At 33.9% G+C, this 14,266-nt stretch overlaps 1 protein-coding gene across 1 annotated transcript in view; it reads right to left on the reverse strand.

The window, feature by feature from the left end:
• Meltrin (disintegrin and metalloproteinase domain-containing protein meltrin) overlaps positions 1 to 14,266 on the reverse strand; it is a 223,695-nt gene that overhangs the window by 69,041 nt on the left and 140,388 nt on the right. Inside the window, 1 exon segment of the mRNA XM_072542743.1 lies at positions 9,183 to 9,283. Within this exon segment, the coding sequence (XP_072398844.1) occupies positions 9,183 to 9,283 (101 nt within the window).

A 14,266-nucleotide genomic window follows, 5' to 3' on the forward strand; every position in this document is an offset into this window, starting at 1 on the left:
CAAAACGTAAAATTGTAAATAAAATACTATTTCTTGTCTAAGATTATGCCTCTGTGCCAATTTTGATAGCCATTTATAAATATACAGGGAAACTATTAGCAAAAACCGAAAAACAAAAATTAACTTTAACACCCTGTATCTTTTTTCTCAGCAACATTTTATTAAGGCATATTTGGCCCAATAGCCATATTTTGGTCCAAATAACCTGTCCTTAGTCTATGTCCCAATAGTTATGACTCACCCTGTATATAGAAATGTAACCATAAGCTCCCATACTAACAACTGTTGAATGTTGAACTACAGTGTAATGCAAGCAATTGCAAAGTCAGCATCTCCAACAATTCCGGACAATAAACCCATTTTTATATTTTTATAACATTCATTCGATTATCATTATTTGATCAATTCGTTTCATTTTTGTAATTAAGATTTTAATAAAGTAATATTGTATTTTTTGAAGTAGAAAACTTAGTTGTATAATTTTGAAAATAAATAACTCTTTTTAAAAGTTATATCGAAAGTGCATAAATTTATCTATATAAAGCAATACAAAAATCTAATATAATATAAAGATATATATATATATATATATATATATATATATATATATATATATATATATATACACATATAGATAAGTACATGAAACAGGCCTGAATCAGGTTTTCTGATCCACAGATGGGTGATATGGATTGTATGGATGATACTAATGCATCAACTTCATCAACACATATCAAAGAAGACACTTTCTGATAACATACGTATAGATAGTTTTTGAACAAAGAACTTCCTGATAAGCGTTGGTATTCTAGAATTGATGCAGCATAGTCAGCAAGAAGATTGTATACAAATGAATTCTACTTTTATGTCATGTGTCCATCCTCTAGATATAGATTCTAGTTCTAGATTCTCCATTTTGTGGAATTCCTCGTTTAGTAGATATAATGGATAATCATTGTTTATTATCAATGTTAACATTTTTTCTCCAAAAAATTGTTTTCATTGAAGCAAATCTTTTGGGCTCTGTCTACAAATACCACAAATAAAAATATTAAGTTTCTCTTTGCTTTCTTATAATTGTGTCAAAAAGTTCCCATATTAGCGTTACAACGTGAAAGTTAAGACGCTAAAACACAAAATCAGTAGATAAATAATTCATTAGAATCCAACGTGTGATTTATAAGAAATGGAACTGACTTTGTGTTCCTAGAAAACCGTCCAGACAGAAATTTACATAATAATAATTACTTCTTAACGTCTTCCGGTACTTATCGGCCTTCTTTGATTGTGGGAGGCGTCACAGAAACGCTTCCCAATAATTTACATATTAAAATGATATAAAAAAAGTTGATCTATTTATTTATTATTATTTATAAAAGATTTAAGCCCTACTAAAAATTGAGCAGACTTTTAGAAATGCATTTTTAGAAATACATTTTTTAAATTTTATCGACGGTATAACGGATTATCACAAAGTTGAAAAGTGAGGAGATTACTGTAGCACATAGTACACTGGGATGCAAAATTAACTCAAGATTTTTTTGTTTTTTTGTTGGTGTTTAGATCAAAACTTGTTTAATTTGTTTGAATTGTATTTTATGCCTTATTAGCGATAACGTTTACACATATGTTTTTTTATTAATGTGAAATAGTGGCTTAGTATTAATTTAAGTTTATTGTAGTACTGTACCTGAATCTATAATTTCGGCTGTTCGGCAGTTCGACTGTTGGTTTTTGTATTGTCTCCTGTTTAAAACTTGCATTAAAAAAATTATTACACCAGAAGAAGTAGCACAAGCTGTTGCTTTACAGGATGATGGGCGGAGCATTCGTTACATCGCAAATGCTTTAGGAATTTCTCGGAGTACAGTGTTTGATGCAATACAAAGATTTCGGGAAAAAGGACAATACACCAGGAGGTCAGATCAAGGTAGACGAAGAAGTCAAATTGAAGATCGCTTTCTAGGTTACAAGCGCTACGCGATCGTACATTATCAGCACCAGTACGTGTTCACAGTTTTCCTTTATACCGTTCAAAGAGGCTTAACAATTTGCGGACGGATTTAATTATTTTGGAATTTTTTTGGTTTGCTTTTGAATAACTAATGCAAATAAAAATAACAAATTATATTTTGTGTGAAACTTTTATTTTTATTTATTATAAACCAAAGAAACAGGTGGTGCTTATACGGGACCAATAGGGAATGACAACAATACATTACAATATAAAAAAAGCAAAAAAGTTACTTTTGATAAAATTAAATTAAGCAAAGACCCACTTGACATGTCGAGCAATGCCATCTAGTTCTATGAGGTTCTGCTCCCATGCTTCAATTTGCACATCGAACCTTTTTGCCATAGACTGGCATATTTGCAGTCTTATCAAACCGTTTTTCATACGGAACTACAGGTTTATATCTATTAGGAATGGCTGCAGTACTCTTTCTTCCTCTTTGTGGTAGTTCTGGATTAGCCCCAATTAATTTAGTAGTTACAGCAAATCTAAATAAATTGTTTCATATTCAAAGTTTTATCTTCATTGAATCGGTGTTTGAATAATATAAAAGCGTTGACAACAGCTAAATCTAAGAAATGCCAAAATAATCTGTGCCACCTTTTTTTATATTTCCTGTCCACTCTATAGCTTGCGACATGCTGATCAGATTTATCGACAAAATTCATATATTTGTTATAATCCCTGAATAAATGGGTGCATGTAATATCCACAGAAGTCCCGTCTTTTTTCTTTCTTTTCACTGTTAGCCCCATCATAAGATTAATCCTAAAGATACATTTTAATTCTTCATATGTTGTTGGAATATAACGATCCCTATATTGCTGTGTAGCATAACGATTGGTTTCAGAAACTATTTTCTCGAACAAATTCGTCGGGAACAAGCACAAGAACATTTCTAGCGGTGTACCAACATCATCGGAAACATTTGGATCATTGTGTTGTATAAAATTTTGAATTTTAGTCGGATCATATAATGATGTTGTCATCCAAGTTACTTGATGTGTAGGCGGCGGCGCCTGGTCTTCCAGATCTGGGTCATTGCTCTCCAATCGAACAGCACTTACAACACGATCGCTTTGTTCGTATTCTAAAAAAATGAGTTCTATGTCGTCGTCAAGGTCTTCTTAAGGTGGTGCATCTGAAGTATATGATCCACTGTCAGATGGCAGATCATCTAATAAAGTATATTTGTCGTTAGAAGATAGGTTGGTGACGGCAAAATGCGGCTTTTCTAAAACCAAAGAAAATAATAATAAATGATAATGTTATGTCCTAGTGGTATTGTATGGAACCACAAGAAGAGTATCTAATATTTCGAAATGTATATAATATTTTTTAAATTTTTATCACTGTGCCTACTTTATAATCATTATTACAAAAGAAAATGTACAAAACTTACCGGGCATTTAAAAAGTTTGAGAAAAACACCTAATTATAAGTCGAAGAAACAAACAGTACAAGATTATGCTAGATTCTAATCCCGAACGGAGAGGGAATACGTTTTAACACCGAACGATGGTATCAGGTTTCGACTAACGCTTACTAGGCCAGGATATAAAATTAAAATAATTGTATTACTTTATTGGAATCACTTGGGCGCAAAGGGTTAAATGAATATGGATTAAGGTCCAGAATACCTGTCACGGGATCTCTATTAACAGCAGATCATCGGAGGCAACGTTCCACTTCGCTCGCGAACAACTTAATTGGGGTGTTGACGATTGGAGTGCTGTGCTTTTTACCGATGAATCAGGATTTAACAGATACTCATCAGATGGGCGGCCTAGGATGAGGAGAAGAGCTGGTGAACGTTATCAGCAATGTTGTTTTACTCCGAGGTGGTATAATCGAGTGGGTAGGCATTTCCCTAGAGGCTCATACAGAAGTTATTACACTTCAAGGGGACAATTTGAACGCTCAACGGTATATTCAGCAATGTTTGGAAGATCATGTAGTGCCATTTGCCCCATTTGTTGGAGAAAACTTTCGTCTGATGCAAGATAATGCGCGTCCGCACATCGCAAGAATTATACGGGATTACTTGGATGAAGTTAGGATTCGTTTATTACCATGGTCCCCAAGGAATGCATACTTAAATCCAATAGAGCATGCGTGGGATATTGTGAGACGACGTATTCGACGTAACCCTGGTAATTTTGAAACCATAAATGATTTGGAGCAAGCAGTTCGTGACGAATGGTAGCAAATCCTTCAAGCAGACTTTGCTGCCTTAATCCGATGTATGCCTGATAGAATGAGAGCCGTAATTAGTGCTTATGGAGGTAATACACTCTACTAAATATCGTTTACCATAAAAAATGTGTATATAATGAGGTGGGTTTGCTAACCAGACGAACTGGTTTTGGACGAAGAAGAACAACCACGGCACGCGATGACGTTTCTTTGTGTTTCAGGCTTTACGAAACCGTGCCTCAACTGCGGTTATGCATCGATATCGTCTACAGGAAGTACGAAATCGCAATGTTAGGGTTGCAACAGTCAGGAGAAGACTTCGTTCTTCTGGACTATCGCCTCGGGTAATGGCTACAGGACCGCCACTTCGCCGGGCGGATCGAGTTGCATGACTAGCTTTTGCTCGACAATACGCGCATTGGGGAATTAACAATTGGAGCAAAGTGTTATGCTCAGATGAATCCCGTTTCTGCCTAACTGGATCCGATGGACGTGTAAGAGTTTGAAGAAGAACCGGTGAAAGATTTTCACAAGCTTGCATTGCTCCAAAAATGCCATTTGGTGGAGGCTCGGTCATGGCTTGGGGAGGTGTATCTTTCGACTTCCGCACAGAATTACCCTTCATCGAAAATGGGTCTTTAACTGCACGAAGGTAAATTACGGAGATTCTGGAAGGACATGTTATTCCCACCATGGCAGGACTTTTATGCAGGACAACGCGCGACCGCATGTCCCAGGATCAGTATGCAATACTTGGACAAGGTTGGAATTACGAGGTTACCCTGGCCAGCTTGGTCTCCGGACCTGAATCCTATCGAACATCTCTGGGACGATTTGAAAAAACATATCGAAATCCATACACCTCCTCCTAACAACGCACGGGACCTTAAGGATCTGTTAGTGGGAGTGGAATAACATACCACAAAATGTAATCCGAAGTAAAATTGAGAGTATGCCCCGTCGTCTGCATGAGGTTATTAGAGCAAGAGGAGGCAATACACGATATTATTCATTGAAATTTCACTGATGTTTTACCACGTTTCATTTTTTTTCTTATGTCTGTTTTATCAACATTTTGATTTGTTTTGCTCTTTTTATAAAAACAATAAAAAACCGTTTTTTTTTCAAAACAAACATTGATGAGAAATAAAAAATACATTAGCTCAAAAAAAAACCTTTACAAGGTGACCCGGATTTTATGATCGCGAGTGTATTTAAAAAAATAAATTGTTTCTTTGCAGATTTTCTAATTTTTTTAATTGTTTATTGTTTTTTCTGTGTAACATTCTTGAGTTGTAATAAATTTGACTTTTAAATTTTGTATACTCAATTGGGAACATCATAAACTGTTTTAAACGCCAATTTTTAGGAAAAATCTGAGTGTCCGTTTAATTTTGTACCCCAGTTTATAATCAGTAGTGGAAATAGGGGACAAAAACAATGTATCATCATCATAAGTGGCTCGACAATCCGTTGTGGATCTTGGCCTGCTCACAAAGAAGTCGCCACTCCTGTCGATTCCTGGCAACTTCCCTCCATCTTCTAACCCCTAGAATCTGTAGGTCTTCTTCCACATCATCAATCCATCTCATTCGTGGTCGTCCTCTGCTTCTTGTGCCCTCTGGTTGTGAAAATGTTAATCTCTTCGTGTATTCGTGATCTGACATCCTAGCAATGTGTCCAGCCCATCTAAGTCTCTGCACTTTAACGAATTTCACAATATCTGGATCGGTGTATAACTGATACAGTTCAAAGTTGTATCTTCGACGCCATAGCCCATTTTCATTTACGGCCCCAAAAATCTTTCTAAGAATAAAAGAATGTATACTATTACCTAATACCTCACTCAACAGCGTCTTGCATCCCGTTCTTGTCCGTGATCACTTGATTTGGAACTCGGTCTCTCTGACTTATTCCCAGCATTCATCTTTCGATCTTTTTCTGTTATATATTATGTATTTTTTGTATGTTCTTTTTTGTTATAGTGAGGGTTTTAGCACCATAGGTTATGACAGGAAGTACACATTTATTGAAATCTGTTTTACTTTAATTCTAGGTAATACGACCTATTCTTCTTTGAATCTCATTTCGATTTCCGGAGCGGGAATCGAAACGCTAAAGAGCAGTTAGAAATGCAATTTTCGTTACAATCAATTACTTATAAACATAATATTTAATTTTCATTGTTCATCTTTTTAATTTTAGCAATGCGGTAACGACTAATCGGAATTTTATTAATTCGTAAAATATTACATAATTAATGTGGTATTGGTAAACCAAATTATTCAAATAATTTATCAGTATTGATATCATTTTTAAAGGATACACAGCTGTGACCGCAAATTTTTGACCTCAAAAAATTTAAAATACGTGTTTCTGGTATAAATTCGTTAGCTGTACTAAATGTTTCCCCAAAGTTTTGGTATGGGTGAAATACACAAAAAATTGAACTAAATTATCATCACAGAATTCGAAATCAAAAATTTTTTTGAAAAGGTGAAATGTTCGCTCAGGCGTCAAATCAACAGTAACATTAGCTCGCAACATTTTGGCTTTCTTTCTTTCATAGTATTCATTTCAGTGATTACTTTACGAAACGAAGAGCGTTCTGAAGACACCGAAAACTTTTGTTCTTAACACTTCCACAAAATTCATTATAATTTATTATCACTACAACTGTTTCGGTATAATGCCTTTCTTTCTCAAGTGATCTATTTTTCTCTTCTTCTTCCAATGAAAATGTGTCTCCGTTTAGGATACCAGGATCCTCTTCAGGTTTGCTTTGAATGTTGTTGGTGTGGCACGGTACAAGGCAGAAAAAGGCACTGTGGTGGTTGTCGTGGCGTGTGTAGTGGAGCATTTTGGAGGCTGTTGAGATGGAGTCGCCAGTTGAATATAAGAGGTGGATGTGATGTTCTTTCCAGAATGTGTTTTTGAGCTAAATATGATAAAGACCGAGTCTCTAGTTATTATTGTTCCTGAAAGTCGTTTTTACGTCTACATCCAACTTCAGAACTAGTGTATTGCACTGAAATTTTGTTATTGGATGTATGCGTTAACGGCCAGGCCTCGTCAGTTTTCGAGAGGGTATTTTGCAACAGGTAGCCCAGTGTTGATGTGTGTGATGGCAGGACAGTGATGGACGCTACTATTTCGACGTTACTTTAGTTCCATCAGTCGTTTAGACGTCAGCCGACCCTCGAATTTGTGGCGAGCACAAGATTCAGTTGTCGGCCGGGGGCGCTAACGGTGAGGTTACTTCGATAGCTGAAAGAGGACCCCTTTCACCATCATGCCAGTGTGAGTGTTGTGTGTATGAATGTTTTTTTGAGTATGAGTGTGTGCGAGCTGAACTGGCAAAGACGAAAATTGCGTTCTCTAGTGGCCATTGTTCCTGCCGATCTATTTTTGGTATGCGGTTACACTTTATAGTCTTCAACTGAATAAGTTGGGGAGGGAGAATTGTTTGACTCAAGTTAGTCATTCAAAATTATATATGTATTTTTTAATTTGTTAATTTCCATAGATTCTTAAAGTGAAAAATTTTAAACAGGTCATTAAACATCTAGAAGGTGAAATACGTATGTAGAATCTGATTTTTTATCATTGAAAGCCCTTTTGTGTGCTGTTATACGTTTGTCAAAAATTTCTACCAGTTTGACCGATGTAAGTTTTTGGGCAGTCGCCATATTTGAGTTTGTATACACCACTGTGTAAGCGTTTTTCTTTTGGCTTTTGTTTTTCTTAATATATTTGCTTAAATTATTGTTTAGTATGTTTATTAAGGGTGTTATTCCTTTCTTTTTTATGCGTTTGGCTATTTTTGTTGATATTTTGCCTGTATATGTAATCGAGCAGAAGGTACTGAGTTTTTTCCTCTGGTGACGAAAATACTTTTTTCGGGGCTTTCTTATGTAGTCTTATTTTAAATTTTGTCTATTGTTTTTTTTTTTGTAGCCATTGTTTACTGCTATTTGCTTAATGATATTCAATTATATCTTTAAGTTGATTTTTGACATGAGAATTTCTATTAATTTATGTAACATACTATGGCAGGCTGCCAATTTATTATGTGTAGGATGGGATGATGGATTGTGTACAGTCGTTTCAGTATGGGTAGGATTATGGAATACGGAGAACTCATGTTTGTTTTTAAGTCTGATAATTTTTAAATCTAGAAAATTTATGGATTGATTCTGTTTTGTTTATATTATAAATTCAATATGACTATGGAGTGAATTATAATATGATAAGAATTGGTCAAGTTTGCCTGTAAATTCCTGTAAAGCATACCAGTACATCGTCCACGTATCTCTACCAATATAAAAACTGTTTGAATTCATTGTTTACTAGTTAAATTTGGCATAAACAAATTAAATAACTTTTAAACTATTTTACCGATCGCTTTGAAATTTTGATCATATTTTAAGCACCACAGGAACCAGTATTCCGTGCAATATGAAGGTTCTAAATTAATTTTTTTTAAATTTATTAAAATTCACAAAAAAACGAAATTTCTTACTTATTTTGCAACATAAGCAACCTTATCTAAACAACCAATAAGGATAGAAATTTAAATTATAGATTTAAAAAACTATATTTTGAAGGTTTTATATGATTTATAGGTTTATTAATCTTAATTTTTTTTTTCAAAATGCTTTACTTATTATCGATAGACGAAAATAGTGGATATTTACCGTTTTTTGACATTAATTTGTTAATAACTAATTAATCCAAAGAAATCTACTGCAGGAAACGTATAAGTTCTTGTTACAGAGTTCAAAAAACTACTCACAACAACTGTCGTTTGATTGGCCGGTTCAGTGTGACGAAAAAATCTGATTTCCTTGGTCTAGACAACAAAATAAAGTTTTCATCAGGCTTGTTTAAACAAATTATAAAAAATAATTTCATTACTTGACTGTTAAACTAAATAGTTCACTGTAGTCTTGTAAGAAATAAAAAAAAGTACCTTCTCTTTCGTCGACGAAATTTGTCTTTTTTCTCTTCCATGGTAGAGTTTGGGTTTCACGAGTGTATGCCGGCTGAATTCCGCAGCAGGATGCAGCTCATCTGTAACAAATAAGAGAAAAGTGTCATGTAATTCAATTTGCAATGCATTCCTCTAATTAAACGAAACGTTATTTTGTATAAAAAAACGTTGAATTTCTCATGCACGAATAAATACAGGAAAGTATAGTAAACAAGATAATTAGTACAAAAATATATGTATATATATATATATATATATATATATATATATATATATATATATATATATATATATCTACGGCATAAAGTGGACTCTGCCCATGTTAAAATTCAGGTTTAAGTGAGCTCCGTGGTCAAGTCGACACCGATATACGGAGCTCACTTGACCATTCCATAATATTGGCTCTGTCGATTCGTCAACATGTATAGTTTCATAATTTTTAAAAATTTTGTGGAGCCCTTAAGTACCCCTGTATCATGAATGTATATTGCTTAGTTCACGTGTATATCTTATAGGGGTCGTTCAGATCTTTTTCATTGTATACTGGAACCATAGGTATATCGGTTTAAGTAAGCTCTGATAGTTTGGCAACTCTGCCATTAAGCTGTATACTTCTCGCGTATAGTCTGAACGGTTTATATGGACTCCTTATTTTTGGTATCATTCAAACGCATTACATTGTGTAACAGATATGAATACTATTAACTACCTGTTTTTGGTAGGTACGTGCTTTTCTAAAAATAGCTTTATAGATACAAAAGGATTTTGTTACCAAATTGGATTTTTTTCACATGCGGAAATTTCCTAATGTATTTTGTTAACGTGAGTATGTCTTCATACGTTTTATTTAAGAATTCGATAGATAAGAACTTCTTTTATTTTATCCATTGTTTTATGATATCTTTTATACAGATTTTATATTATTTTATTTCTTGTTTTATCTGTGTACTACCGACAATTCTGGATAGAAAGTTATCTCAAAATAAATATTGAAGTGCTAAAATAAATATTTTTGTGTAAAAATGGATAGTAGTGCACAAAAAAAAAAGAAGAATGCTTAATTTATCTAACAACAATTATACCACTTCACCCATATTACATACTTACACCCATATTACATACTGAATGTTTTATCTCCTATTTAGGGGTAATATGTAGTCAATATAAGTGTAGTTAGTGTCAAATTTGCAATGATCAATATAAGTAATAGCTTACTGACTGTACTTTACATGTTTAGTTCAAATAAATAAACCTTGTCCCTTCAAAAAAGAGCGATTGGAATGGCAAAGTCAACTAAGAAAGTGTAATGAATCTTGTATCACCCCAGATTCACACAGGTTAACCGGTGTTTGAAGGCAAGAGTCCTCATTACAGATTTAAGAAAGATAACTACCATAAGGAAGTTCCTTTCGAGGGTTGAGATGGCGAGAAGCAGCTTATTTTTTTTTGTATGTCTTGCAGATGTGTTGGTCTAGCTAGTTTTTCCTCGATTCTAGTCATAAAATGGGTTGTTATTCGTGGAGTGGATGTTACGAATCTAGACTTTGTTTCTTTTGTTCTCTAGCTACTTATCTTCGGATATTATGTGGATTGATAACTACGATATTGTAGAGCTTATATATGGATGTGAGTCTATCCGCTGAATTTGGCTGACTAATTTATAGCTAAATCTACGTATTAAGTATGTATTGATATCACCCATACAAGCAAGGTATATTCGGCAGCAGAAGCATAGAGTTCAAGCGTCTACGTTTTAAGAGTGGAAGGATGTGCTTCCCATTTTTAGCTGACAAGTTCGCGAAGAATATTATTTTTCTGGTTCTAGTTTTCCATTTAGTTTTAAACAAAGTTTTGTGAATTACAAAGTGTGTTTAAGGATTTCATGACACTATTGGTTCAGGTATATGTTCAAATTTGTGAAAGCGTCTCTGTTAGGGACATTGAAGGAGCCCGCCTGACTTTTTCCAGGGTTTGGCTTAAAATTAATTTATAATCTATTTTTATTGTGTTTAAGATATGATATTTAGATTTTTCTCCACTTCAGCAACAAAATTTTTTTGGTTGTGCAACAATAGATGTATCGTCTACAAAATAAAAGTCCTAGTATTTACTGGTATGGGTTGTGTAAATATTATACAGTGTAGGTGCCATTACGGTACCCCAAAGGAGACAGTTCTACTACGTTCTCCATCTTCATCTTCTATTCTTATCATTGAGTGATACGGAAAATTTTCTGTTGTGTAGGCATACGCGGATAATACAAAATACAAGTGAGTTTATTACCTAAGGGGATATCACATAGATTTTGGAGAAATGTGCTTTAATTTAAGGTGTCGTAAGCAGAATTTAGATTGACAAATACCACTCCTCATGTCTGATATTTTTCATATGCGTCTTCGCTGTGTTGGGCAAGATTTAGTATGTGTAACGAACATGATCTATCCTGTCATATATAACCACTTTTATCTTTAAATTGAAGCTTTTCTTTTAATATCGGTTTATATTAAGGATCATATGCAGAAGTATTTTGTATAGCTGAAAAAATAAATAGATATATTGGCCGATAGCTTTTGTGGTCGTTGGGGTTTTTCTCAGGTTTAAGCAAGGCCACAACTTTGTCTTTGCTTTGCTTGTCTACACACTTTGTATATTAGCCATTGTTGTATTTTTTTGTCCAAATTTTATAATTAGTTTTGTGCTTAGATCCTCAGTCAGGAGGAAAAATATTGTGTAATATTGTTCATAATATACGTGGATAGTGGATCCAAACTCAACAAGCTGACTTGTTTGTCCTCTCTCATTTTATGTTTTTCTTTGCCGGCATTTATTATGTTTATTTCGTTATTTTCAGCGATCAGCTTAATACCAAATACCCTAGATTTAGCCCTCTATTTGCTTCCTGCAGTAGAAATACGTCACATTTGTGTTAAGCGCATATGTCTGATAAGCTTAAGTAAAGTAGAGTGTCTTTATCTGTAGATATGTCCTTAATATTTATAGACATAATTAGAATAGTTGGTCCTAAAAAGGACCGAATTGACAAAAATCATATTGAACGGGTGATTGAAGAATTAACCGATTTAACAATCATTCATTACCCAGAGTACGCTCGATTGCGGTGGTCTTATTGTTACTTCAAATTTCGTGAAGGCTTTCACGATGAACTTCATAAAATGACTAATCTTTTACATTTCAATAAAAATTTAAATTTTACATACTGTTACTTTTAGACGATATTTCGAGTCAGATTTGTTTAGTAATAACTGTACTTAATATATAGTCTCTTTGTGAAAAGTAAATGAGCTTGTAATATCGGTTTACAACTCATATATGGATAATAAGGAAATAAACAGGTTAAAATGTGACAACAAACTGCTATATAACAGTACGAGAGAATATTCATAAGCTATCAGCTGTAAAAGTCATTGCCTTTTTTCCTGTCATATCATATTTTAGCATATCATATTTTGAGTGAAATTGATCCTAAATTCGTCTAATAATATTAAGTTTTTAAAACAGCTGTGTTTTTATGTTCATTCGTTCACCTTTTGTAAAGCAGTCTGTGTAAATATAAGGGATTTATATAATCTTTTCATTTCGTACTCTTTTCGTTTCATAATTATAGTTTTCTTGCTTTTATTTTCTATGGTAATACATATACATACCCAATTCAAAAGGGTGAAAATCAGCGAGTTCTAAATTGAACATAAACATTATTCTCTCCCTATACCTTATATAAAGATCATCGTCATCGTATAGTCCGAACGCAACAAGATTCTATTGCCTTTTCTTGTTTTTTTTTTCTCCTCATTCCTATTGAAAATAAAGCCACGTTAATTCCGTTTATAAAAGTTATGTCAATATTTCTGAAATGCCTTTCCTAGGATAATTATTTAAGCCTAGTTCGTTTGATTACATGTAATTGATTTGATAGTCCACAACAGATAAGTATTGATTGTAGGTAGGATAGCATTTGTTAATAAATATGATGGGTCGATAGATAGTCCCGTTATTCCTAAATCTGACCGTATGTTACCTCCCCCTTCATTTGTGGAAGTCCTAAGGGCATTTTTTCTCTTGGAGCATCCTCCCAATTAAACTTGGCAATGCAGTTATTATAGAGTCTTTGGATAAAGCCAGCGCAACTGTAGCATTGAGATTTAGTTTCTTGTACGACGTTGCTATCTTTATATATGTGTTTGACCTTGGAATTAGTTCTGTTCGGTATTGGTTAGTACTCGGACCTCTGTAAGTCGGAAAATACCTCTGCTGGCTTTTCCAGCAATCCTGGTCTAATTAATACGTTCTCGTCACGTATCCACACATTAGCACTGGTTTGATCACTATTTTATATATCCTGATTTTAGAGATTCGAATTACACTTCTGGATTTAAATTGCCAAACTTAAATGGAGCTTTGCGGGTCAGACTGCTAGACAAAAAGACCAACGTTGGAATACTACAATACAACATTGGAGACCTTACGAAAATAAACGACCAAGAGGAAGACCACAGATGAGATGGGTTGATGATATTAAAAGAATAGCCGGAACAAATTGGAAATATGTTACTCAGGATAGAGACCGATGGAAGGAGTAGGAGAGGCCTATGTCCAAACGTGGACGACACAAGGCTAAGAAGAAGAAGAAGATGCTTTTTAGCAAGTTGGTACTTGCTCTTACTTCTAAATTGACAGATCAGCTGTTTAACTGCCTGTACTGAACTTTCTTCTTCATTTTACAAATATATATATATATGAAAACTAATAAAACTCTGGCATACCGTTGATTAAAATATTGTATACCCTATACTATTGAATCAACGGAAATATTAAGATCACACGGGGAGAATATTATGGGTTATTTCTGGTTTCGTCATAATTTACACTGAAATTACTAACAAGAGAGTGCTCTCACTTCCACATGTTCAAATTGATATATAGTACCAACATATGCTAGTTATATACCATCAGTACTAATAAAATGGAAACTATCAAATTAATGTCAATTTCTTTGAATAATCAAAACAATCGAAAATATATACCAAAACAACACAATAAAAGTA

Source organism: Diabrotica undecimpunctata, chromosome 9 (genome assembly GCF_040954645.1).
Source record: "Diabrotica undecimpunctata isolate CICGRU chromosome 9, icDiaUnde3, whole genome shotgun sequence".
Taxonomy (NCBI): Eukaryota; Metazoa; Arthropoda; class Insecta; order Coleoptera; family Chrysomelidae; genus Diabrotica; species Diabrotica undecimpunctata.